Source organism: Ambystoma mexicanum, chromosome 3q (genome assembly GCF_040938575.1).
Source record: "Ambystoma mexicanum isolate Mex_15411 chromosome 3q, UKY_AmexF1_1, whole genome shotgun sequence".
Classification (NCBI taxonomy): Eukaryota; Metazoa; Chordata; class Amphibia; order Caudata; family Ambystomatidae; genus Ambystoma; species Ambystoma mexicanum.
The window spans coordinates 225,015,372-225,043,369 of record NC_090926.1 but is presented as its reverse complement, the minus strand read 5'-3'; the positions used below and the strand labels follow the sequence as shown (position 1 = coordinate 225,043,369).

General features: G+C 48.1%; 1 protein-coding gene and 1 long non-coding RNA gene across 4 annotated transcripts in view; one reads left to right on the top strand and one right to left on the bottom strand.

Moving 5' to 3' along the window:
- Positions 1-27,998, top strand: part of LOC138582355 (uncharacterized) — a 233,634-nt gene that overhangs the window by 57,149 nt on the left and 148,487 nt on the right. The window lies entirely within an intron of this gene.
- Positions 28-27,998, bottom strand: part of LOC138582354 (probable E3 ubiquitin-protein ligase DTX3) — a 213,894-nt gene continuing 185,923 nt past the window's right edge. For all 3 annotated transcript variants that reach the window (XM_069653599.1, XM_069653598.1, XM_069653600.1), the window contains exons 4-5: positions 8,737-8,954; positions 28-6,708 (exon numbers count right to left, since the gene is read on the bottom strand). In XM_069653599.1, the coding sequence (XP_069509700.1) occupies positions 6,633-6,708; positions 8,737-8,954 (294 nt within the window). In that variant the 3' untranslated portion in view covers positions 28-6,632. The remainder of the gene's footprint in view (positions 6,709-8,736; positions 8,955-27,998) is intronic.

The following is a 27,998-nucleotide window of genomic DNA, read 5'->3' as shown; positions in this document are numbered from 1 at the left end:
CAGATGGACACTCTCTCCAAATTGGGGTCCGGTTCCAAAGCTTTTATTGGTTGATTAAAATCTAAACAGGCAATTCAATTCTTATTACTGACAAGAGCACAAGGCAACATTTCACAATCATTTTCACAAATGGACTCACCTCACACAACCAGCGAAAATGTAACACTGGAAACGAATAAAAATGTTCATCTTAGCCCTAGTCGTTGTTTGAAATAGGAACACAAGTAGTGCAGGTGCTCACAGTCCGGCTACTGTCGCTTTAAAGATCTTACACAGTCCAGCAGAGATTGGCAATGTTCTCCCTTGAAAGTAAACAGCAGAATTTCTAGTACCTGGATCTCCTTCTAGGGGATATGTCTAAGCCTTTTCTTCTGCCAAAGCATTCACCTGCAGATATTGCCTCATCTGTAGAAAACAGGTCCAACTGAGGTGAAGAGCCAGCTCGTGTCCAATCCACCAGTCATTATTATTCCTGTCCATGTGCGGAGCCAGCCAGTGTTCAAACAACTGGCAACGCAGAGGCAAACTTTCCTGCAGGCCTGCGGTGCAATTTATTTTTATTTGACAATGAAAACCAAATTTAAAAAAACTCTTGACACAAAAAATAAAGTGTCCTCTGCACTCCTCATTGAATCAGCAGGAAACAAAGTGCGTGACGGCGGCGTCAATGAAAAGGGTGTGATGTGCATTGACAGGAGCCTGTGCATGTGAGGTAGAAAAAATGTGCAACGGTAAACGAACATACTAATGACAGTGCAAAAATGGATAAACAATACATGAAGTCGTTAACCTGCCCACATTGTATGCCAAGTTGTTAAAGTTGCTATTTTCAGATATGAATGATGACAAGCTGCATTAGACCATTCTTCTCCATGTCCTAGTTTGGAATCCTTTAACACTCAACTACCTATTTTTAGGTTTATGAAAAACCCACATCGCTGAGCACCGATTTAGAGATACTTTTACCAGAAGGACAAGCAAATCAAGACAGTATTCCGGTCGTCTTTCAAAAAATTATTTTTGATGTGGTTGAAGTTTGGCAAGGTCTTCATTTGTATTTGTATTTGACCAAAAAACCCATAATGCACAAGGGGCCTGCGTTTGCTGTGTCAAAAGTTGATGAGCTATGTACCGAAGGATGGTGTTCAAATGTGTGATGTAAGTTGTATTTAGGGGAATCCATAGAAAATGTTGGAAAACAAACGTATGGTAGAATTGTTCGAATTAAAGCTGTACAAAAATAACATGCAGCTGAAGATTCCGAACAATTGCACCATACGGCAGTATTATAGCGAACAATGGGAGCAGAGGTTGCGGGGATGTCCCCCACACTCTTGTATGCTATAATGACATAGGGGGTTGCGGGGTTGCCCCCGCTTTCTAAACAAAGTTTAGGAAAGAAATGGACCCTGCAGCGCCGGTTCCTGTCTACGTGAGTGGAAGGAACTTGCGTCGCAGGGAGAGAGAGAGTCGGCGGCACACAACGTGGTGTGCTGCCAAAAGGTAAGTAGGATGGGGGCTCAGGGGGTAATAGGGGAAACATGAAACTATCTAAAAGGGAAATGCGGTTAAATAAACTTCAGTTTTTCCTCCCGTGGACATTTCCCTTTCGACATTTCCACGTATATCCATATTTAGGCAAGGAATGGAAGGAGAGCAAGGTTCTGGCAGGCTTGTAGATGAAGGTTTACTTTATTTTCTTATTTTATTTGGATTTCTGTTCAGCTCTGGTCTCACCCAGAGGGTATGGAGCACTTACAAGGGTCAAAGGATAAAAAGGTAGGATGTCAAACAGAAGTTAAAACATGTTTTCAGGAGAGGATAGAAAGATTAGGATAGACAGTGATAGCAGGGTTATGTGTGGGGAAACAGGTATGTTTGGAGGCTCTTTCTGAAAGTGGTGATGGAGGGTGCAGTGGAGAGGTAGAGTGTTTCATGCCCAGGGTGTCCAGCTGGTAAAGGCTGGCTTGTGTGTGCCTGTTCGTCTGCACAGTGGAATATGCAGGAGATGCTGGCTTGCTTGTCTGGTGTTTGTTCAGGTGATGGGTTTGAGCTTGTCGTGAAAGTAAGATGGGGCTTTGTGGTGGATGGCTTTGAAAACAATGCAGAGTCCTTAAAGGTAATTCCTTGGGGTACAGGGAGCCAGTGGAGCTGGGAAGGATCTGGGGTGATGTGTAAATGTTTTTGTAGGTGGAGAGCGAGTCTGGCTACTGCATTTTGTATGGCTTGCAGGATAGCAAGAGTGCTGCTGAGGAGTCCAGTGAGGAGAGCATTGCGGTAGTCCAGCTTGAACAGAACCAGTACTTGGACTGCGGTTCAGAAGTCAACAGGCGGAAGGATGTGTCTGATCTGTCATAGGAAGTGTAGTTGTAGATTGCATGTTTTGGTGGCAGCAGCTATGTGGTCTGAGAAGAAAAGGTGGCAGTCGATTTGACGAGTGTGGAGAGGGATATGTGTGTGGTGTCCATAGTGAGTTCTTTAATCCGGGGGGGGGGGGGGATTTCAGATTTGTGTCTGGGGGCAGATGAGGAAGTACTAGATTTTGAAAGGGTTGAGGTTGTGGAAGTGGGTGGCCATCGAGTTGGTGATGGTGGAGAGGCGGCCTTTGAGGATGTGGAGTTGTGAGGGGGATAATATTTGGAAGTACATTTGTGTGTCATTTTCGTATTGGTGAAAGTGGATGTTGCGTTTGTGAAGGGTTTGTCCAAGGGATTCAACATACAGTTTGAAGAGAAATGAAGAAAGGGAGGAGTCTTACAAGACCCTGTACTTGACTGTGGTGGGGTCAGATCAAAAATGGGGCATGGAGACAAAGCGTGCCCTTTGAGTAAGGAAGGAGGTGAGCCAGTCGAGGACAGTGCCTGAGAGTTTCATCCTGTGGGATAGGATGTTGAATAGAATGGTGTGATCGATGATGTCGAAAGCTAGAGAGAGATCAAGGATTACGAGTAGTGCTGTTTGACCTTTGTCAGTGACGATGAGGTCATTGAAGTGTAGCAGTCTCAGTGCTGTGTACATGTCTATGTGTTGAAAGCCAGTTCAGAAGGGGTTGAGTTGGTTGTTCATGGTAATGTATTGTTGGAGTTGGGTAGTTACAAAGTGTTCCATAATTCTGGCGAGATATGGCGGAATAGTGATGGGGCGGTCATTTTCAGGGAACGTGGGGTTGAAAGATTAGTTTTTTGAGGAACAGTGAGGTTTGTCCAGTTCTGAGAGCAGGGGGGATAGTATCCTTTGAGAGACAGGAGTTGATGATATTGAGCAAGTAGGGAATGAGGGTGGTGATGCAATTGTATGCAACATGCATCATCCAAGATGGGGGCAGGTTTGATTTTGGTAGTAAGGGAGTCTGTGTCGATAGGTTGGAAGGTGCCCCATGTATTTGAATGTATTGAAGCGGGGGTGAGAGTGGCAGAGCAGATGCAGATGGGTAGGCTTGCCTTATGTTGTGTTAAAACCAGCAGTCAAAGCAGGTATTCAGTGATCTAAACAAATCCAAAATAACGAATTAATTCATAATTAATCCAAATCAACGAAAAATAATGGATTCTTTGGTAAAAATATATATATGGGGTTAAAATGGGTCGGGAGGGGGTTAGGGTGGGCCTTCAAACATAGGGAAACAGGGGGGTTTGGGGAGGGACCCCCACCAAAATTAAACATTTGATATTTTTCGTTGTTATAGGTTAGTCATTAATTCATTCACTGTTATTTGATTTGTTTAAATCACATGGAACCGTCAAAGCAGCATGTAAAGTAGTTGGAAAACGGTTGATCCAAACTTGCCAAAATGGAATATTAAGTATTTGGTCACAGAGGTTTTACAATGCACCCATTTTAGTTGCAAGTTGTTAATTAAGTCCAGTTTATTGTGCATTCCTGTGCGTGTGTTCCTGCATTTATATTCAGAGATCATAACTTTAAGTAACAAAATGGAAAAGAAAAACAAAAGCAGGACTGGATAAGCTATACTAATGACACCATACATTGAAAAAGAAAAATAAGAGGGTTAGTAACGACTGATAACAACTTCAGGGCCTCCCTGTTGTAGTAGTGTTTTAAGCTCACAGTTAAAGGCCAGAAGTCATGCCAATAAATTGTAATTATTGCGAACTCTGAAAGTTACTGTTAACTTATGAACTATCATTTGTTTTAATGTTGACAAATGCATCTCTTGAAAACATCTTATTTCAAGAGATTGCCCTGGTAGGATGTAAATCAAAAGGAAATTGTATGCTACTGTTCTGTTGCATCAGTTTGGTTGGGCTAATGCAGATTGTTTTGCTCCTCACTGTAGGTTCATACACGCAATCTACCAAATGCTTTGTGCACAGTCTGAATTTTTCCATTTGAATTTCACAATGGCAAAATACGAGTTGCAAATTCAATCGCCTCATTGGCCTTAATTAAAATCCTGATTATCTAGTCAATGGAAATAAATGGTCATTCAAAAAGTAAAGCATTAGTTGAGATTAGTTTTCCGTATCATTCTTTAGTCCAATCACACAGGTAGAGAAAGAGGGATCTCACAATTCTCATTCACATGGGTTATATGCTTTGACTATCTTGACTGACTGTTACCCTCCATTTACAATTGTTAAGAAGCCCATATACTTCCTCTGTGGCCTGGTATTCTGCCCACCACCTGACTCATGCCATTAGTCAATCGAGTTCCTGCGAGCAAAGGCCTAGTTCCTCTCCTTTGCCTACCCCCGACATTTTCAGGCACATGTATGATGATGTGCGGGACAACCAAACTACTGATGTCTAGTGTTAAGTTCATACACCTGACCATGATACATGCATTTGTCCTGAATGCAGAATAACCAATACTTTCTAAACTTTATTTTATCAATTGACCACTCCAGCCATTTTATGGTTCTGACATTGACCTATTCTGCTATAATCTCTGCCAATACAATTTATTCTGGGTCTCGCGAGGTGGAACAGTTTGGAAACATCACAGTGACTATATATACATCACTGACTAACTTTCTTGCAAGTAAGACACCCTCCGTAACTTCTCCAAGCAAAGAGGCTCCATAAAAGGTTGTGGCAACACTACCATGAGAGGCTGGCGTAGAGAAAATTCAGGTCCATTTTGCGACGGAGAGTAGATTTGGGTAACATTTTTTTTCCATCAACTTAGACAATAAAGGGAAACGGGGGAATTTGCCTTCTTTTCAGTATCCTTGATAGTTATGGAAATTATCTTGCCCCATGGACACTATCCAGCCAGGAGGAATGCATACAAGACTGGAATTGGCAATTGGGTGTATGTGTAGAATCAGCATAGGGCGACTTTGCACGTGTGTATAAAGCTTATACCTGGCTGGCAAACCCCGCGATCCCATTCACCACCTTGAATGCAGTGTTCAGGATAGCCCTTGGCATTTGCTGGGTTTCTATCTAAATGTAAACAGCAGCAAATATCTTTTTAAAATGTGTCGCATTCAAACACATTTTTTCAGACACCCTTTTCAATTTTAACAGATTAATCTATGCAGCTTTAGACATTTTGCCAGTTTACTCTACAACACTTGCTGCTGAAATCCTGGCCCTTTCCCCATTCTTTTAAATAAATGAAAACGAACCGATTATGACATGTGTTGCTTTTAAAAAGAGAAGTAACTTTAAATCTTTTGAATTACTTGGAATGCATGTATTAGAACCAACTTCCCAAACTAACGCTTGAATATTGTTCACATTTTTTATTTCACTTACAACCCCAGCTCTTTACATCACTAAACGGCCATTCGAAGAGTAATATTTGATGTGCTGGCCTTCCAAAATAATATATTAACCAACACAAAAAAAACATGATTTTGATAACCAAGGCTGCTTGAACTGTCCGACAATGGACAAGTGCATTGTATGATTTCTTTTGTTTATTTCACCTCACTAATGTGCATTCTTTTGCATAAGAAATTGCTAACCCTTCAGTATCCCAAAAAGTTAAACTTTTATAGGTTTATGCTTCTAGTTCAATGAACAATATCTGGATGGATTTCTAGCCTTACAGTGAAAAACATGGGGCTCTGGCCAGTATTAAAAATGAATAATATCTGGTCCCCTCATTTGAGGTTGCGAAGTAAAAATCCAAACTTTTGTTTGTGCAAAAAGTGCAAAGGTTGGGAATGATCTTAGCCATTCTGAGAGCAGGAAAATTGAAGAAAGACACCCCACCTCCCCAAAAAGCTTCCCTTCCACCCACCACCCAAACACTTTAATGGCATTGCATCTGATCAACAATGATCTGTGGATTTTCTTAAATACACAAAACCGGTAATAGTGAAATTCCTGTGAAAGGTTCATTGGTGCATTCAATTTGGCAAGTGAGTAAGGTATGGTGATGGAACTTCTGCAGAAGAGCAGAAAGGCCTGTCACCAGCCGTAGGCTCTGCCCATTACATTCATGATCCACCCCTTTGGCTGCGTTAAAAGGCTGTCTGCGACGTATTTCTTCCACAGGTCAATGCTGAAAATGAACCACTGTCTCGTTTTCTGCAGCCACACATACGAAAGGGGTGGAAACGCTAATGGGAACGGATATTTCAAACAAGCTGGCAAATGGCACCAAAATAGCTGGATCCATCCCTCCTGTGTCGTTCATCATATTGCGTGGTGGGGGTTCAATCCTCACTTATCCCCTTGGCTCGAAGTTCCTCCTGCACCCTGGTTAGGTATGTCGGATCAGGATAACCAAACCTGAATTTGGAAGAAAATACATATTTAAGGCAGGAAGCGGGTAACTGGGATCAGTGATTACATCTTATTTGCATTGCCCTGCTATGCCAGCCTTAAGGACCCAAGACTTAGATATAAAGAATCCACTGTACGATTCTTAACATCATTTTGAAATTACTAAATTATTGAGGACAATGACTATCGACTGAGTCCAACCCTCCAAATAAGAGGCTACACATGTAAACATGTTATGCAGGTCAAATATATTCGGGTCCTTTTATCCATCACACAGCCCCAAACTGCCTATAAACTTTAACTTGATATTCCTTCCAAAACTACCAACAGTCGTACACAGGGTATAGAGCAAACTGAGCTGCCTCCAGGGGCTATTCAGAATTCTGTTAAATGTGAGGGAGACTTCAGAAAGTTAAGATACGGCTCAGCCTCTGCAATGACAAAAGAGTTTCTGTAAAGAACTTGTTTACCATTTTGTTTTTTGCCTTTGCCCATTACTGACTATTTCAAATTCAATATGTTCGGCAGGGTGCAGAACAGTAATTATCTAGCCTGCTGCAACAGAAGATTGCGCACCTGCCACTTGGTCAAGCAAGAATGCCTTTCACAACAAAACAGTACTTCCTGAGCCAGCATCCTAGCATGCTTTAAAATGAGCATGCAATTGAAGTGGTTTGAAACAACCGGTCTTTCAAAGAAAGATCTTCACAATGCTAAAGCCAGAAAGAGAAAAGTAAAAAATAGACAAACACAGGAGTTAAATCGGTACATTTTGGGTGTCTGCATATCAGTTATTTGCTTGCTTTTTGTGGTGCTCGTCATTTGTTCACCGCACTGGCTATGTTATACACGTATGAGATAATGTATTTGCTGGCACAGATTAAGCAGGTATTGCGAGCATTTCTTCTAAGAGCTGAGGTGGTGCGTCAAGTCAGTGTTCAATAAAAAGTAGCTGAGCAGGCAGTTCAATAGGGACCAGGACACACCTCAACATGCAATGTGGGGAGCAGGGAGTGATTTGGTTTACCTAAACGTGCAATCTGGAGGGACCTGACTTCTCCTCAATATACAATGGGCCAAATGACGGGTTTAGTGGTGCAGTGAATCTTTGGCGGTCTTCTGTTATAGCCACATTTTACCACACTGCGGAATTACGATTTTTACTTTGAAGTGGCAGATTTACCTCCAACAGCAGGCTGGGGGTAAATCATCTGCTTTAACACAAAAAGTGACAGATTTACTACAGGTGAAATTCTGCCCTTTGGTAAATCCCCAATGGAGTCCTAAGGATTAAAAAAACTAGGATCAACTCTGCCAATGCCACAAGTGATTAGCCAGCGGTAAATCCACCACATCGAGTGGCGGTAGCTGCGTTTAATGATATACCAGCAGAAATACCATGGGAATACCAACAAACTCGTAAATAGGCCCAATATGGGATTGATTAGCTTCAGCTAAAAATACAATTTGTGGAGTGTGTAGTGACTGTTCCTAAAATAAGTAGGAAAGGAGAGTTTGTCAATTGTAGATTTACAAAAGCGTAGCTTTAAAATACAATCTGCTGGGCCTCACCTCCATATACAGTGAATGGACCATGGAGTGACCAGGTCACACATTAATCTAAAATCTGTGAGGAATGGCAGAGCCACGCCTCCATACAACCTGTGGTGCAGCATGCAGTGATTTGCCTCCACCTTGGTATGCAGTCTGTGGTACATTGAGTCTGGTAGGACACATCTACACTGGACCTCAAAGAGGCTGAAGTTGAACTTTCCACCACATGTAATTTACGATGCACAGCACGTCAATAAGCAGTTTGGAGACATCAAGTTGTTGGCACAGGAGAAAACCATAGCTGGGCACGCTTGCATGATGACATGTCAAGATAGGAGAAGCTGCTTGAGTGGTGGTGGAGCCCAAAACACACAGTATAATGCACCAATGTAAAGAGAGTGAGAAGGGAAGGGGAGCACATTAGAGAAGAGGGGAAGGAGGTTGGGACAGACAGAGGCACAGATGACAAGGCCTACGTACAGCTGTGGCCCTCCAGTGCAATTAGTCTTGTGGTGGATATCATTCCAGGTGATGACGTTAGGACGACCAGTTGTCATGGAAGTGCCGATAGTAAAGGTCAGGCGCTGGTCAAAGGCTTTCTTAAACAGAGCCAGCACTTTATTCCCCTCTGCGCAGTCAGGTAAATATGCAACACGCGTGGTCCCTGGATACCGGATTCCTGGATTGGGATGCTCTGCCTTGGAAAAAGGAATATCGAAAATATGTTAGCAACAGGAAGTGCCTCTACATGGACATTCACATGCATAGTGCCTTTAAGAATAATTCGGGTATCAGGAAAGCATAAAGTGCAAGGTGTGTATCATCTTTGCAAGAATGATCCCATTTAGTGTAGTTTGAGTCACATCGTCCTTGAATAAAGAAAGGTTTACACCGGAATATAGAGAATGAAAAGAACCAATATATGAGAGCTTAGTAAAGCTTCTGGTGGGTAGACTGGAAACCAGTGGAGCTATTTAATGTGTCTAATACCCTTTAGATATGGTGCCATATTAATGGATACAGGACAAATAGATTGCAAACTAGAAATAAAAATGCCTCCACCTCCCAATCAGTTTTGGATATGTCATCTTATCGTTTACACTTGCTATCCCGTACTCATTTACCTCTAAACAGTTTAATTATTTCCTGGCCAAAATGGAGCATCCCTTAAGCAGTGTGCACAAGGACAGTGCCTTGTTAGCAGGAAGAGGGTCATACACGAGACACTTGCAGCAGACAGCCTCAAAGTCATGGCTATAAGAACCAGTGGCAGAGAGAGCCTCCATTTAAGTTCCAAAAATGCTAAGGGTCACAAAAGCAGCTTGTAGCCCAAATGTCACCAACATTTTAAATGTCTGAAATAACCCTAACCTACGATTATGCCATCAGCCTTCAAGCAAGAAAAACGCAGTCCATGTCTCTTCCCAGCCAGATCCACCTTCACCTGGAATATGGCTCTGTGGAAGTCCATGGCGAAGGAAACTCATAAGTCTGTGAGGGGTGCCCCGCGCTCTTTCAGCCATCACTCTACATTTAAAGAGAATGAGGCAGGACAATCCCAATGTCCCTGAGTGAAGAAACTAACAAGGCCTCCTTCTCAAATAGATATTGTTTCTATGTACTGTAGATGTGTGATGAAGATGGCTTTCTGAGCCAATCACAGTGCACATGTGCAGTACAGAGTTGTCTTTGGCTTATGGAGCACTGGACATGGCGGCTTAAAACCTGAAGTGCCTCCAACACATTGCCAGATTTTGACCCTCTCCCTCTACACTGCCTCTCACAAAGGCTGGTGTTGGGTAAGAATGCGGGCACCACTGTCATATTGTGCAAAATCTGGGAGATGGGATGAAGGGAAGGATCCTGAGCTGGGCCACTCCCCTCCTACGCTGGACGCCTGCCCCGGAGGGGAGAGACTTAGAACGAGGTGACTGCATGCTGGAGTAGCTGAAGGATGTGCGCCAGACCTGTGCATGCAGGAAAGAGGATTTAACCGGAGTGTATGTGTGAGTGTGCAGAAGTTGGGTGTGTGTATAAGTGAGTGAGTATGTGTGCATGCAGGGGAGTTTAATTTGATGTCGTGGGAAGGGGGTTGGGAAGTCTAAGGATTTTGGGTGCTGATGGGCGAAGTGACAGCATGAAAGTGGCGGTAGGGCAGCATCTAGTGTGGTGACAGGCCACATTATCTGGCCATTTGCAGCAGCTAAGAGCAGCGTGTCATATGGGCACTGACAGCATGCTGGAGAGGAGCTGGTCATTGTTAAGAAAGCCTGTATCATTTTCACTGAGTGCAAGTAACATGAAAGAGGAGCAGCAGAGCGCATACTGTGGAGACAGGCCACATTATTGCTTGCATTTTGAGTTCGGGATGTGCAGGGAGTTTGACTTAATTTGGGATTGTTTAAAAATTGTTATCAGGCAGGGCCTCCCTTAAAAGCAGTTAGATTGTGCTGGCTCACTTGATGCACTTGCTCACTCAGGACAATTTGGCAAAAACATTTATGCAACACCACTTGAAAATATTCACCAGCCGCCTTTGGTTTTCATAAAAGCTGGTATAAAATAAAACCTCATTTTAGCAAGCAACTTCTGGAGGAGCATATTGTTATTCGATATAGAATCTCTTAAGCAGTTGGGCTGGGGCTTCCCTAGGAGGTGCTGTTCTCTTTAGGTGAGATGGATAGGTAAATTCCTATTTTTTAAAGAGTGCATTTCCATATGGAAAACCCGTCACCCGTCATCTGTCTAGTCCTAGTTTAGCAAATCCTACCTTCTCTAGGGTTTTGACAAGATGGTTGTGTACTAGAGCCAGACCACTTTTACCTGACGCTTGCTATCGATCAGTGACTAGTATGAGTCCAGATCCTCTTGGGCCCAGAATCATCCCCTTTGACGAAGCATTGTGCCACGGGTAAGGGATGTGTTTTAGGGACGGGGGGGAGGGGGAGAGAGCAAAATGTTATTTGGCACCGTAATAAAATAATAATTTAATCTCCTAGGACATGTATTCTTAATGGGAAAGTCCCATGACATTTACAACATGATATTGTGATATTGTGACCTGTTATAGCAATACAAAGTATTCACCAACTGTTTTGATAAGCCCAGTATCTCTCTCAAGATTTCAAGCTTCTGACATTTGGAAATATGAACCACACGCTGATTTACGTTTTTATAGTTTTATCAAAACATACACTACGTGATAAAATTCTGCTAGTTCTTAACGTTTTTTTTAAAGACAACACACAACAAAACATTATTTACGGAGCTATTGCGTTGTCCAGTCCTGGACATTACACAACATTTATCTGCAGTATTTTTATTGTGGGGGGTGCCCTTTTCCCATGATCTATCGCCTGCCTCTCCTACCCTGAATACATTTCACTACCCTTTGACCTGCTACCCCCTATAAAAAATATGCAAACAATGCATTCAAATTTCCTCCTGCGTAAGCGCTGCTGTGCTTTGGAGGGATATCTTTATACACTCCAGTGCCTAGGCCCCACCGCTTAAGAAATGGAGCGCAAACTGATTTTTCAGTTCTGTTTGCTTAACAAATGTTATGCAAAATGGTATGTTAAAAGACAGATGAATAATACCTTGCTTACCCTACAACAGCTCACTTACCAGTTACTAGAAACACGAATCAACAATGAACTATTAGAAATGTCTCTATTGTTTCTCAGTTACAACTAGAACATATGTGCTAGCCTGTTATGCTGCCTTACTGTTCTCGAGTTATGCTTCTGCAGAGCTTCCTTCCAAGGGCTTTCACCAGTGTAGACACAACTGAGAGGATCAGTGAGCCAAAATGAAAATCTCAACCTTATTTCAGTTAAATCAAATGCATGCATTCCAAGGTTAATACAAAGCAATGCCGACTCGCACTATACTCATTTAAAAGGGCAGACGCCCCCGTTTAAGCACAGGATGGGTTCATCAGGCTGTCAAAGCTTCCTGCCTGAAAAGGATCTACTTGCATAACGCAAATGAAACAGTCAACATCAATTTATGTAATGCCTATTAAGCAGCTGAGCGTGGCCTGCAAAATCTCATATGTAAAAGATCTCACATGTTACACTATTCAGCGGTTGATGAACTGTCGCTTATACTAACGTACTGTGCCCACACCAGCCCCACCGCAGCCAAGGATGGAGCCAAGCCGTTATCTTGGCTCTCACTAGTGAATGAGCAAAACATCCAGGCTAGTCCCACAAAATCCACACATGATTCGCTGCAAGCATCTGCCAACTTCACAAGCAGTCCTCTTGATGCACAGCTACACTAAAGACTGGCCCTTTGCCAATTGCAATCTCTGGCGGGCTCTCGCTCACAGCTGTTCGTCTCCGCCAAGTGCTAAGCAGCCTTTTCTGCTCACAGCTTTGTCCGTCTTTGTCTGAATGCCCCATCTAGCCAAACACTTTTGTCTCCGTATCTCCTATCAGAGGTGGACTGGAAACCAAAAGAGGCCCTGCAAATAATGTTCAAAGTGGCCCCATATTACACATTTTCAGCAAGCCCAAACATTTTCGTATGGGAAAATGTGTAAAGACCACACAAAAGAGGTCCAGCTTACAGAGGCCTACTGGGAAATCTCCAGAGTCCCCTACAAGCCAGTCCACCCCTGTATCCTACACAAAAAAGCAGCCATCTCTGTGAAGGCCAAACACAGGCTTTCTTATATATAATTTGAGATTTTGAGGAGACCCAATAACTAAATTGGAGTTATCCATCTCACTAAATGATTACCTCTTGCCACCCCCTAATAATTAGAGTTGAAGAATCGAGGGAGGACGTTTTTTCTGGCCTTCTTGATATTAGTAAAGCATTTGATCATGCCAATAGGGATATGCTTTGGCACAAATTAGATGCAAAAGGCTGCCCCCCTCCTCTAATTAATATCCTTGAAGCTCTACATCGAGGGACAAAAATGAAGATAAGACTGGACTCTTACGGGTCCTTCTCGGTTTGGATTGAAACCAACCGTGGACTTCACTAAGAGTGCATCCTTGCATCGTTCCTTTTTAATTTTTATATTATGGACATGTCTTGTTGGAAGATGGTAAGGACAAACCCCGAGTGCTGGGACAAGTAAAAGTACAATACCTGAACTATGCAGACGACATGGTCATCTGTGATAGGACGCCAATTGGTCTTCAGCGGGCCCTGCAGACTTTCGCAGATTTTTTTTGGGCAAACCGGACCTTACAGTGAATACTCTTAAATCAAAGGGTATGGTCCTTAATGGAGAGTGGTCAAAATGGAAAGGTTTTAAGTGCACGCTGCATGGCCAAAATATGGAAGTAGTAAATCGGTTTAAGTACATAGGTTCAGTCATCTATGCCTCGAAAGGGATCTTGTGGTTCGGGAAAGATCTCCGTACACAATCTGTGACAGCAGCTTCCCAGATGACACTATGCGATCATAAATTTGCAAGCTTTTCAGCGCTCCCATTAATGAAATTGCATAGGCAAAAAATTCTCCCCCAAATAATCTTCAGTGCACAGACGTATGATGCATGTATATCTTGGGCAAAACTAGAGGCATTCATGTGGAGAAAGGTTCTCTCCCTCCCAAAGTCTGTCCCTTTGGTGGGTATACTTTACGAATTGGGGAAACTCCCAGTACAGACCTTTGGTTCATGGGGACTACAACATTATGCAAACATATTGGTTCCCTTCCCCCACCTGCATCGTTCTTTGCCTGTCTCAAAAATATGTTGGGTCAAGGGTTGTGTAGAGTGTTGGAGCGCTCGGCTCAACCCTGTAGAGATTTGCAGGGTAATTCATGGAATAAATGTGCGCTGAAAACGGGCCATTTTCGCGTGCATACGTATTGATGGAACACATTGCGCGTGGTTTACCTGAGACCAGCGCTGAATCCGCGCGGGTCCAACACATCACTGCGACACCACAAACACCTTGCGCGATACAGCCAGTGAAGGCGCACACACCTAAAAAGTGCACACACCTAAAAAGTGGGCAGAACACATGAAATGGGGAACAACACGTGAAAATGTGGGCATTATGGGGAAAGCACTGCAATAAAATCCTTGCAACGCCCACACGCATGCTAACAACACGTATTCATGGAATCAAACAGGGCTCACCGGCTCGCGGCAAAAGACGTGCAAATCCGTAAACACATACACCACGCGAAAGCAGGCGGAAGAGCCCCCGCGCACCAAAGCCAATGCATAAAAGTGCACGCAAACAAACAACGCGCGTTACAGCTACGATGGATGTACCATTCCTCACAGCAGTGATTGTGGGACACCGCATGAGGAGGAGGATAGCCAGGCCCCACATTTTTTTTTTACCGAGGACCAGTCTTTTTGGGATGCCTGGTGACCAGGTCTATGGCAGGTACAGGTTTCAACCTCATATCATCCTAGACCTGGTCACTGAGTGGGAGGATGACCTCACATCACCCACCCTGTGCTCCCAAGCACTGAGCCCCTTGCAAAAGGTGCTCAATGTACTGCATTTTTAGGCCACTGGGTCATTTCAGCGGACAACTGCCATGGTTGGGGGCATCTCACAGCCCATGCAGTCACGCTGCCTACACCAGGTGTTGGCAATCATGACTGTACGCCCCTCAGTCCGCAGGCACATATACATGCCCAGAACACCCGCAGAAAGGCAGGCCGTGGTCCAGGACATTTACAGGATGGCACACTTCCCCAAAGTGCTTTGTGCCATTGATTGCACCCATGTGGCCCTACGTCCACCTAGGGCCACTGAGCACATCTATCGCAATCGCACGCACTGGCATGCCATCAACGTGCAGGTTGTATGCGATGCCAAGGGAATCATTACCTCTGTCTATGCCAACTATCCAGGGTCCACCCATAATAGTTTTATATTCAGAATGTCACCCCTAAACCGGGACCTGGAAGCTGGGAGACATGGCAACATATGACTCATTGGCATTGGTGAGTACAAATGCCTGTGCACATGCATGCATGTCACACACGGACAAATAGACAATCCCAACTAATGACAACAATTATCACCTCCACAGGGGACAGTGCCTATCCTCTGAGCACCTACATGACAACACCAATACGGAACCCCACCACACCACCCCAGGTAAGATACAATGCAGCCCATGTTGCAACCAGGGCAATAGTGGAGCGCACATTCGGAGTGCTAAAGTAACGCTTCCGCTTCCTTGACCGCTCCGGTGGACAGCTACTATATGCACCACCAGAAGTGTGCAGGATCATTTTGGCAGCATGTGTCCGGCACAATGTTGCAACACGGCGGGGCGTACCGGTGGACATGGTGGTGCCCCCACATCCCCAACCACATGTACGCCCACTGCACATGGGAGGGGAAAGGGCACGCGGCGAGGCTTCCCATACCCAGCTTGTGGCACAATTTCTCACCTAAAATCCCACCCCTGTGGAGTGCACCACAGGCCTGGCACATTCCAGGTGACAATCGATGATGACAAAGGGACAATCGACTGTCACTATCTTACCACCCTGAGAATGTGTCCTTGGAAGTGCTACATTGTGTGCATCCCTAAATACCTAAACCAACACAATCCTGTGTGACCAAAAGGCACACATTCAAGATCCAGTATGCCACTAACCCCATGCAAAACAGCACATCCAAATACTGGTATGTCACCTAAACCCTCCCAAAACCCATGTTACCCGGCCAACGCACCACACCATGGCATGCAATGTAAAAAGACAAAAGTAAATGAACACCACATGGCACCACTGTCACAAAGTGCACTTTGACAAATGGAAATATGTCCAAAACAATTCCCTCTGACACATCAAAATGAAACCGCAAACATGAACATCCATTTACCAGCATAACATATCATGAACACTGGACCCAACAGTAACAATGTCAGACAGTGACCAATCACACTAGCACAAGTGCCTCAAAGTGGCAAAGCCACCACATGGACCCCTTCCATCTTGAGTGGGGCTCTGCTAGCTAAAGGGGGCAGGGTAACGCATACAGCATGAAGGGTATCAATGATGGAGACAGGCAAGGTAATACATGAAAATGTAACATCATAAAATACACATGTACCAATATCCAAAGCAAAATGCATGCTAAACATGCATTGGTCAAACAATCATGAATCTCCACAAGGGGTGTATACAGACGTTGGACTGCAGACTGGCCACAGAAATGATGGTAACCCAATGCCTCTGTGTAAATTACTGTCACATGCTGCCCTCCTTGCAAGCCCATGGAAAGGGGAAGCAGGAGTGGCATATGTGTCCGGACCCCAAGCCACAAACACGAGACAAGGCTGTATGGGCCAGCCGGCACACACAGTGGATGCCTATGGGTGCCACACAAAGCAACACACTGTTACATGAATGCACAATAGACCAGAAAATAATAAAAAAGTAAAAATTAAAAAAAGGCCACAGTGGACCAGTGGTGTGGGTAGGTCCACCCAGGAGGTAGGAGGTGCAGGGTGCACCTCAACACCCACATGTGTGGATGTTCAGAAAAAAAAACCTCCATGAGTTCATGGCCCGCTCGGCTAGCCTATAGTGTGAGAGCTCTCGCTGCTGTCGGCACCCTCTGGTGTAACATTAGAAGGTGAGCGTGGCAAGGGAGGCTGACCACGCATAGCCTTGGTATGCTCCTCAATGGCAGCAAGCATGTAGGCCTGAAAGGTCCGATTCTGCATGATTACAGTACGTGGTCCCCATGCAGCACCTCACGTGTTGCACGGAGTTCAGCCTGCAAGGCCTCAGGTGATGCACAGATCTCCTCCAGGGTTGCACAGAGTTCCACATGCAAGGCCTCACGTGATGCACAGATCTCCTCCCGGGTTGCATGGAGTTCAGCCTAGATGTCAGCGTCCCCATCTGCTGTTCCGCTCGTCTACTGCTGGCCATCTAAAGTGCAGCCAGAGTAGCTCTGATGGAGGTGTTCTCCTCCCCTAGGGCATCCCTGTGGGCCTGTGCTTCTGCAGCCATGGCTGTGCACAGAGCCCCCAGTTCAGCCCGTCGGTCCCTTTTGGCGGCCAACATGTCCAGCCTGTGCGAGCGGCATGTGGACCGCACTGCCTGCTGCTGGAGCTCCATCTGCCTTTCAGGGGGGAGAATGGAATTGGCCACCCTTTCCACGCCCTGAGCCATCATCTCACATGATGCCCCCTGTTGCTGTGCAATGGCATACATGGAATTCTCCCACACAGTATTCCCGGGTGGCACACAGCCACTGCGTTGCCGGACATCACACCTGTCAGGCCCAAGGATACCTAGCGCTGCCTGCGGCTGTAGGACTGCATTTCTCCCTTGCTGAGCTGCCCAAGGAGCAAGTAGTGTGGAGCATGACCCTGTATCTGTAACCACCACAGACGGACATACCAACACTGACTGGCCCCTTGAGGGGTCTACCCGCACTGCAGGTGTGTCAGACAGAACAGCATCCACAGCAGAATCACTCACAGCAATGATGCTTCAATCTCCGATTCCGCACCAGAGGCATAGGGCTCCTCAGAGGTGTACTCATACACCCCTGGCCAGGATGGTCTGGAGCACCAATGGATGTTCAGGGGCTACCACCCCACGGCCTTCACTGGTGCCTGGTTGGGGCTCTGAGTACTCCACCCCCTCTGCCATCTCCTCCTCCTCCTCCACTGCTTCCTGTGCTTCATCAACTACACAAAATAAAAAGGAGACATGACCACACATGTTAACAGCATAGGCCACACACATAGGTATTACAATGTTGACAGCCAACACATGAAGCAAACTCAGGCATGCACGCAGTGCCAATGTAATGGAACAGGACCCTGAAAGCAGACATGGATGCGTGTCAAATGGCAAAATAAGACATGTACTGAATGGTGCATAGCACCTGCATCACACACAAGCATGTGACTGGCATAGTCCTTCCACAAACATGACAGATGCCAACACACAGATGGCACGTAGCATAGCCATCCCCGAACTGTCAACCAGACCCAGACGGAAGCTCACTACTACTGTCCATGAGCCATGTACAATGCATGTCATTATACATTCATTTAAATCACTATGTTAAAACACACGTGTCACAGGCTGCAATGACGCTAGGGTGTTGAAATACAGTGAAGGAAGGGACATGGATTCATCAATGGCAGGTCACCTTGACATGAGGCAAGTGAATAGGCATGTGGAAGGGGAGAACAGGGCTCAGTCGTGTGTGGGTGCAGTGCAGTACACATGTACAGTGTCAACTATCATTGAGAACACAGAGGCAGTAATGTGAATGTCGTGGACTGATGGCAGTGTAATGGCAAGTGCAGTTATTCTGTTTAAAGTGTTGGTAGTGGGTTGTAAGGATACAGTAAACCACACCCCCAAGGGCGTGGGATGGCTTGGAGGCAGTGCATGGCTCAAAATGGTTGCTCAGAGTACCGTGTTGTAGCAGACAGTGTGGGCAGGTGTCAATTGCATTCTTTCAGTCATATGGGACTACATCAGGGGAGAGGAGAACAGTAAGCACAACACATCAGGAAGCATCAGAAGTGCCCCCAACAACAGCAGTTGCATAGAGACAAGGAGGCTGTACCTGAGGGAGGCTTCCACTCAACACAGATGAGAACCCCAAACAAATGGCCATGAGGAGCAACTGACCCCGAGTGAGCAGGAAAGGGATGATGAAATACAATGAGAAGGAAGCAAATACTGGATATGGACTTGTTGGGAATGCACAGGGTCCAGGAATGAACACTCATAGCCACTGTGAGCCTGTGCCATCCACACAGTCCGAGTGAGATACCCTGCACCAAGGCCAAAGGACGGACCACAGTCCAGGTCTGGCAGAGTTGCAGAGGGAAGAGTGCATTTTCACAGAAATTCGGTTTCTGCCCGTTGCAGTAGTCCGCCTTCGGAATCACTAGTCCCATGGAGACAGTGGGCCTCATTACATGGTAGGCGGTAGGGATTTAACGTTACCGGTAATGGAATACCTGTAACGTTAAATCCCCATGCGGATCACGACCCGGCTCACCGCTATTAGCGGCACCGCTAAGTAGGCTGCCACTAATAGCGGCCAGTCTGCGTGCGCGCGACCCACCATCCCGTAAATAGCGCCATGCCGCCAATAGCACACCATCACGAGTCAAGCGGCCATGCTGATAGCGGCATGGTAAAGCACCCAAAACCCCTTACCGCCATGGCGCTAATACCGCCATCGCGAACCACCCGTTAAGAGAACTGAGCAGTGTTCCCACCTGCCACAAGTGGACAAAATCAGCACAGGTGGAGGCAATGGAGACTGTGGCAGCTCAAAAGGAGCACACCACACCCCTTCCCACACCAAGATGGTTCCAATACTGGCAGCATTACACGGCCTGGAGGACCTCATTGCAGTGCAGCTGCAACAACAACAGGCAGCACAAAGGAGACGCAAGAGGAGGAGGAGGAGAAGACAGGCAGAGCGCCGGAGGGGGCTTGTCTGTCTCGACCCCGGAGATGATTATGGGGCAGACTGGGCTGGATGTGAAAAGTGGTGGTCCATGGTGTCGGCCATGCGAACAAGGACCTCCCTGAGCATCGCTATCTCGTTGCATAGCCTGTCGGTGTTTGCATCCATTCTCTCAGTTGAGTGCCTCACCGTCTCCACAATGTTCTCCCTGAGTCGGGCAGCCTCCTCGACATGCTGGCCAACCAGCACAGTCAACTTGTGTTGTCGCTCCAGGATGGTGGTCAGTTGGGGGGCAGTGCTGGGTGACCGTGCACTGGATGCTGTGCCCTCTGATGCACCCACTGCAGCAGGTGAAGGTAACATGGGGGACATAATTGCTGGGTAGTTGTCCTCAACAGTCACATCAGACCCAGGGGTCTGGGTTGGGGCTAGCTATGGAGTTCTAGGGCAGCTTGGGGTGTGCATCTCCATAGGCTCCACTAGGGTGTCCTCCGGATCGGGTAGGGGGGCGTGTGGCGGCTGCCTCACCAGCAGAGCTTGCCGCAGCTGATGGTGGGCCCTCGGTGGCTGGCATTGGTGCCAGTGTGTTCACCACCGGTGGTGGGGCTGCAGTTTCTGGTGCAGCTACTACTGCCCTGGCAGTGGCACTGTGACAATGTTTTCTGCTCGTCAGGTGTGACCTTCCCCCCCTTGCCCCTGGATGATGTTGGGGTGTCCTCCGGCTCCTGTGCCCTTGGCCTCTTGCACGTAGCTGGTGTCTGGGATGCATCAGTGGCATCCTCACCATCTGTATGTGAGCCTGTGAGGGACGAGAAGGGGGATGGCATTGCTTGCGTTTCAATATACTTAATGCAGATTACATAAATGATGCAGTTGTGGCCATTGGGACTTAGTAGTTGTGGATGCAGGTGATGTGCCAGTTCAGTGCCTCATCCATGCATGGTTGCGTTTGAAACTTGTCTCTGGTGATGTGTGCATGTGTGTGTGTTTGGGTCTGACACTGACATGGTGAGGGATGGATGCATGTGTGGATGTGTGTCCATGCATGAGAGGAGTCTGTGCTCACATACGGGGGGGACAGTACATTCACATCGCATCCTGTCATGTGTACACTCACCTCCATCTGAAGTGGTACCCACGCCGAACTCCATGCTGCCCACTCTCTCAATGGATTCAACAGCAATCAGGTTTGAACATGTCTCCTCCCATTCCTTCATTCTGATTGGTGAACCATCTCCACTGGCACTGGCAATGCGATGGTTTTCAGCCAGGATGTCCCTCACCCACAGTCTGAGGTCGTCCCACCTCTTCCTGCATTCGCGCACAGTGCGCGTGCTGGTGCCCACAGCACTGACTTTAACTGCTACCTCCTCCCAGATGGCTTTTTTTTTCAATAAGGTTGGCCGGCACATGTCATTAGCAAAAACTACCTCGGCATTCTCAGCCAGGGTCTGTGTTAGCATGTTCAGTTCCTCTGGCGTATATTTCTCCTTGCGCTGCCTGAGTTTTTTTTAATGCCTTGGGCATGATGCAGGTGTCCCAGATGATCTTGCACTGCTCACAACTCGAAACAGGTCCTGGGGGCAGAGGATGGCAATGGATTGTGTTTTTAAAGATGGCCACCGTGCTCTTTCCCGTTCCTGTGCGATGACACTATTTCCGGTTCCGCAATTTAACGGTCACCGCTAATAGCGGTGAACGCTATTTGCATGTAGCGCGAGGGCGGAAGTGCTATCTGCACTTTCGTGGAAGCCGGTAAGGGACTTTTAGGGGACTTTACCGGCATGGCGCTATGCTCGTGTCCACGTACTCAGGATCGTGTGCTATTAGCGCCCTCTTGCGAGGGCGGGCACGTTAATAGCGTCATGCCGCTAATTTGCGGTTTTTACCGCACAACGTGTAATGAGGCCCAGTGAGCTGCTGGGGGATGGAGAGGTAAGGGAAAATCCCTCTGAGGAGGCACAGCTCACAAGGTGACCACACAGAAACGTCAGTCATGTGACGATAGAAGGTGAGTGTTGAGAGGAAGATAATCACAGGCTATCCACGACCATAAATTGGAGCAAGAATAGGCCCAAGAGAGGCTGCACAGAGATTGTGATGGAAGGAGGGAGCAGGTGTGGTGATGAGGATTGCCTCCATGTGCAGGACATGGTTTGTATGCAGTCAGCATGACAACAAGCACGTATCAGTCCAACATCACATGGGTCACACATGGCAGTCATGTCAATGTAGCCTGAACTGGCGGACAATCATAACACATCACCGAAGCAACATACACATGGCCTGGACACACGCATCACCACTCACCGGACATTGCCTAAATCTGGCAGCCCTCCCACACCTTGGACCTGCTCCACTGCGATGAAATCACCAGCGATTTCCTCATGTGCAGTGAGTTCTTCGTCCTCAGATGGTATCCCACTGCCAGTCACCTGAGTAGAGATGAAGCTTGCAGCCAGCTTGTCTTTTGCCCGGCGTCAGAGGTCATTCCAATGCTTCTGGCAATCATCTGCTGTGCGCCTCACATATCCCAAGGCGCTAATATGGTCTGAGATGCACTGCCAGTGGGCCCTACACTGAGCAGGCGTATGTTTTCTCCCTGACGTCACCAGCATGTCGAGGCTGTGTTCCAACACGTAGCCCACATGCGTGTCCAGTTCCTCATCACAGAAACTCTGCTTTGACGTGTTGGAGGGCTGAGCCGTGTCCGGGGTCCCATTCTGATCTGCTGGAGCACACTTCTTCCTCTTGGCAGGTGATGCAGACCCTGAGTGGCTTGTGCCGCACTGGTCAGTAGGGGATGAAGCGAAGGTGGACTGGCCAATGGAACCAGGCAATGACACGACGACCGAAGGTCGGCCTGCAGGTATCGGCAGATGGGTGCTGTTGCCAGGACCCTGAGCTGCACCTGCCTCGGTTTCAAGGTCCGGGACCAAAAAAGTCCTGGCTGGGTCACTCAGAGCCGGGGTGGCGTCAGCTGCCCCTGCAGCTTCAACACCCTGGCTGCTCGGGGCAGATGACACTGCTGCCCCAGATCCACATGACCTGGTGACAGCAACCTTCACCACACATGCCTTGGCCTTCCCCACACGGAAATCGGCCTGTGAGTCGTCCTGTGCCTTTTCCAGGACCAATCCAGTCGGGGCTGGCTGACCCTGAGCTGGGGTGGCGTCAGCTGCAGCTGCCCCTGCAGCTTCCACAACCTGCATGCTCGTGACAGCAGATGGCACTGCTTGTTAGGTTTGGGCGGGTGCTGGGGATGGCAGCAATAGCTGCATCTCCCTGACACGCTTGTGGGTGAGGCGGGGGGCAATAGCTGTCCCTGCATGTGCCTGGACACCCTGCCCTCGAGGACCACCCGGGTCACGTCGCCCACCGTGGCCACCTTGGCCACATCCCCACCGCGGCCACCTTGGCAACCCTGGCCATGTCCCCCACCGCAGCCACCTCTGGGAGGTCGCCCAGCTTTGCCTCCCTTACCACTTGTTGCCCTCCCAGTCATGGCACTGATGTACTAGCGCAATGGGAGGTGCAGACAATAATTGTCTTGGGCAATTGGGGTGAACGGGCAGGGTACGTGAAGGAAAACATACCTCTGTGCTCCTGCAAGGCTGTATGTGACCCCTGGGGAAAAATAAGGGGTCACGCAATGCTCAGGCACCCCAAAAAAATAAAAGACTTGCATGCGATCCCTAGGTATCCCACGTGCGATGAAAAAACATCCTGCAGTAGGCTGTGGCACCCAGGAACACAAACAATGCGTACGTGGGGAACACGTAGGCTACTATGACCTCGAAAATGGGGCACACGACACAGGGGCAACCACAGTGGGAAAAAATACGTGCGCGACTCACTGTCTGCCTGCAAAAATGAAGAAAAACACACGCGCGTGGGCAACACCCCTGCCAAAACCAGAAGTACGGACTGCCACAGTAGTGATAAATTCGTGTGTGAACCCTCAAAAAGAAGAATCTCATGCATCAGTCTACACGAAAAGCACATACAGTGCACTGGTGCCCTACGCAGACCTTTAACCTGTGCTGAACGGCAACGCCCAACGTCCCGCGCGTGTCACGTAGTTTACACGCTTAGGGCCATTCCTCTGATTACACGCTAACGTGCTGTTTCCGCACGTGCTGAGCCACTCTGCATCTGGCTGGCCATGCGAAATCACACAGAAGACCCACGCTCCTGCCCACAAGGCCATTTACCTGCCCCAAACGCCCCAAGCTGCCTCCTACGAGCCATCTGCTGCTGCCAGCCCACTCTGTGTGCCTGCTGCCTACGTGCCCTGCAATTTGGTGCCTGCTCATCATCCATTGCCAGTGAACCTGTTGCTGAGACCACCTCTGCTGACCCAGAAGACTCCCGACTGCCATTCCATCTCTCCACAGCCCAGCCCCAGGACCAAGTTGCACACCCACACCTGCCTTGGGAGAGGCAGAGGGCTGTCCGCTTCTCTTCCAGAGTAGTTAGCATCCTGGTGGAGCAAGACCTGGGTCATTATGATGCCCTCTTCATCGGACCATCCCGCGTCGACAAGGAAGTACGGACCAAGATCTGGGCAGACATCGTGGGTGCTATCAACGCAGAGGGGGTGGCAACCCGCAACTACCAACATGTCTACAAGCGCTGGGAAGACTTCAGGTCCAGGACCCTCAACAAGGCCCGGCGCCTCGTCAAGTCTGGTGATGGTGGAGTGGGGCGCCGGGGCCGGTTGACGACCAATGAGATGAGGGTCCTGGAGCGCATTGACCCAGCGCTGCACAGCCAGGTCATAGAGTTGGCGCTCTGTCCGGAGTCGACTGGTAAGTGTCCATGTGTTCTTGTCCAGCGTAGTGCATGTATATGTTGACGTGTAGCTGGAGTGTGCACCCTGGCCTCATGTCTGGCATGCCTCCTGTACAGATGTCTGTGTGCATGTCCCTGACAGTGCTGCATGTGAGTCCATTAAAGCGTCACCCACCTAAATTGTGTCTGTGTTGCAATGCGTGATGCACAACGGCATGTAACGAGGTGCACATGTTTGCATACCTGTGTCTGGACTGGGGCATGCAAGAGGTGTGACACATGGGTGCGTATGTCACCATCATGGACATGCATGGTGTACATGTGCGTGTGTCTGAGTAGTGTGTGTGTGACTGGCCATCCCCATGGATGTATGACACATGAGCATCTCAATGCGTGATTGACTCATGCGCCCCAGTTGTCCCCATGTGCAGTGTAACGGGAGGTCTACATGGCCTGATGAATGACTGTCAGGTGATGTGTGTGTATGTCATGTGCATGTACCATGATGCATGTGAGGTACAGCCCCTCTTCTGATGTAGCCGCAGTGCCTTGTACATGGATGTGAATGTTTTTTGAACATGGCATGCATGTTTGTGCATCTGTGTTGCTTGCGCTGACCTGTGTGTTGTGGAGGGTGATGATGGTTGTGACGTTTGACAGTGCCACTCATTTGCATTTGCTTTGTGTCAAGCAGACATTTGTACGGTACACTGATGCTTGTGTTCAATGTCTCCCTATCCACAGCGGCGATGGAGGAAGAGGGCGGAGACGGCGCTGTGGAGCACCACGGGAGGGATGCCTCCAACAGGCGGAGACGCAAGGCCCAGTCATCCTCCCAGGTATCAACATCTTCCGGGAGCAAGGGGACTGGTGCCGTGTCTGCAACAAAGGCCGCAGCTGCTGAGGGGAGGCCCAAGAAGGTGAAGTTGGTCGTGGGCTTCTTGGCAGCGGGAGGGACAGGTGAGCCCCCACAGGGGCAATCCAATGCAGAAGACGGTGGGGAGTCAGCCAGGTTGGTGGTGGACGAGGAGGAGGAGGCCACATCAGCCCAGCACATGGGTCCTGGCGGGGGTAATGAGGTAGGCGCAACTGATGCAGTCCAGGGTCAGGGGCAGGAGGCAGTTCAGGTCAACGTGGAGGGGCCTGTACCTAATCCTGTCCCTGAAACTGCGCCTGCATAACTATGCACCTGAGGGCTTGCCTCAGGCCAGACACGTCCGCATGTAGCAGATGTATCCACGTCAACTGATCTTCCACTACCTGCGGACGAGGCAATTTGTGACAGGGTGGATCCCATGCAGGGTTGGACTGGGACAAGAAATAGGCCCGGCCACCCAAAAAAAGTGGCCACCTCTCGCCTCACGACCCTTGACCTCTGATGACATCACTGGAAGTGATGTCATTTGACCCCACCCCAAAGTGACATCCTGGGAAGTGATGAAACACGACCTTTCACTTCTTGACAAAACAGGAAGTGGCATCAAATAGTATTGATCCTAAATACACTAAATTACTGTGAATGCAAGCAGACGTCCAAGGCCAAATGATATGTTATTGTATAGCACTTACGCTTAAGCTCTTTTTTATCGAACAAATATGCATACAATATCACCCAACCTGTGTTGGTACTCATGTATCCACCTAAGAAAGATGAAAGGCTTTTTGAAAAAGGAAAAAAAATGTGATTCTTTTCTTTTCTTTTTCAATTTTTATTTTCTTCCAAACCAGCCCAGACGTGGCTGCAAACCGGCCCCCAGTCCCCAGGGACGGGCCGAAAGGCTGAGGGGCCAATCCGACCCTGAGCCCATGCTAGCCGGGATCGCGAGGCAGACAGGCGCCCTTCGGGTTGTCGTGCAGGCCACCAACTGGGGGCTTACACGTCCTCACCAAGAGGTCTGTAGCCTCATGAACTGGCTAGCTCAGCTCGTTGTCCCAGGTTTAATACCTGTGCTGGCCACTCATGCGACCCCCTGCTCCTTTTCTCCACTGCGCCGGTCGTCCTCCCTGCCGTCTTCCAGCCCAGATGACACCAGGGCCCCCTGTGGACCTGTCCCAACCACAGCGGCCAGTCTGGTGGAGACCACATCCCTGCCACAGTCAGGAGTTGGAGGATCAGCAGAGGTGGTCACCCCAGCAACAGGACCAGTGGCAAGTGAGGTAGTGCAGGCACCTTGCAGTAGGGCACGTGCACAACTGCCCCGGGGGTTGTCATCATCCCAGAGGCAGTCCCGGAGGCGCAGACACAGGGCTTATCGGCGGCAGCAGCAGGCTCGATGTAGGAGGCAATAGGACTTGGCCCTCAACATCACAGGGGCAGGCATCGGCCATCGGGCAGGAGGGTAACGTGGACCTTGGAACAAGGATGTCTTCCGTGTTGCAGCAAATTGGCCAGCAAATCAGAGTGGCAGTGGCACGACTCACCATGGCCAGGGCGGAGAACACCCTGCTTTGGGCAGAGAGGCGGGCAGAGCTCCTCGAGGAGACTCGCAGGGAGTTTGAGAGGAGCACAGAGGAGTCCCTGCGGGCCTTCGAGGGTAGAGCACAGGCCCGCCTCAGGGAAATAGATGCAGAGCTCGATGATGCCCTGGCCGAAACTCTCGGGGGAAATGGTGAGTCGTAGGACTAGCTTGCTGCCTTTGTAAATAGTTAATTTGGGTTAGGTTTCCTTTATTTTTATTTGGAGTTCATTGACTTTGCTCCGCATTTTGTATATATTCATTTCTTCTTGGGGTTAGTTCAGATTTGGATTTTTGTTTTGGGATCATGGACCCTGTAGCTTTGTACATAGTTGGACTAATTCTTTATTTTTTCACCTTTTTGTTCGCCATGGAGTAATGGTTTTTTTATGATTTCATTTTGAAATTTGAGATGCATCAATAGACATCGACCACTTTTTTGTGTTCCTCCATATTTTTCTTCAATTATTTTTCTTCCATCTCATTTTACTTTGGATTACATTCATGCTGATTTTACTAGTTGTCTTTCACGTTAATACATTTTATTCCTTACAATCCAAGTGCTGTCTGCTCTCAATGATTTGGTGCATGCCTCACTCTTCCCTGGCTCTGTTGAGTGTCCTTGCTGTTGAGCTATGTTGTTCATGTGTGTGCAGACATGCACGTGTGATTTTCTGATTGCCATGCCATGGGGCATGTACTGGGGAGTACAACCAATGTATGGGTGTTGAGGTGCACTTTGGGGGGAGCAGCATGTGGTGGCATCTTAGTGGACATATGCTACATGATTGAATTTTAGGCCAATGTGTTGGGTGGACATGAGTCGGGGCCTGCCTGCAGGTTGCCGTCACTGGTGGGGATGGGGGGACATGAGTCGGGGCCTGCCTGTAGGTTGCCGTCACGGGTGGTGGGTCCAACCCACCGCCAAATCATGTGCAAAGGCCCTTGCGTACCCCCGTGAAATGGCACCAGCCAAATCGCATGGAAAGGCCCTTCCGTACCCCCGTGCAATTGCATACCCTGCTCGCGCCAGCCAAATCGCTTCAAAAGGCTCTTGCGTACCCCCGCGAAATTGCGTACCCCGCTT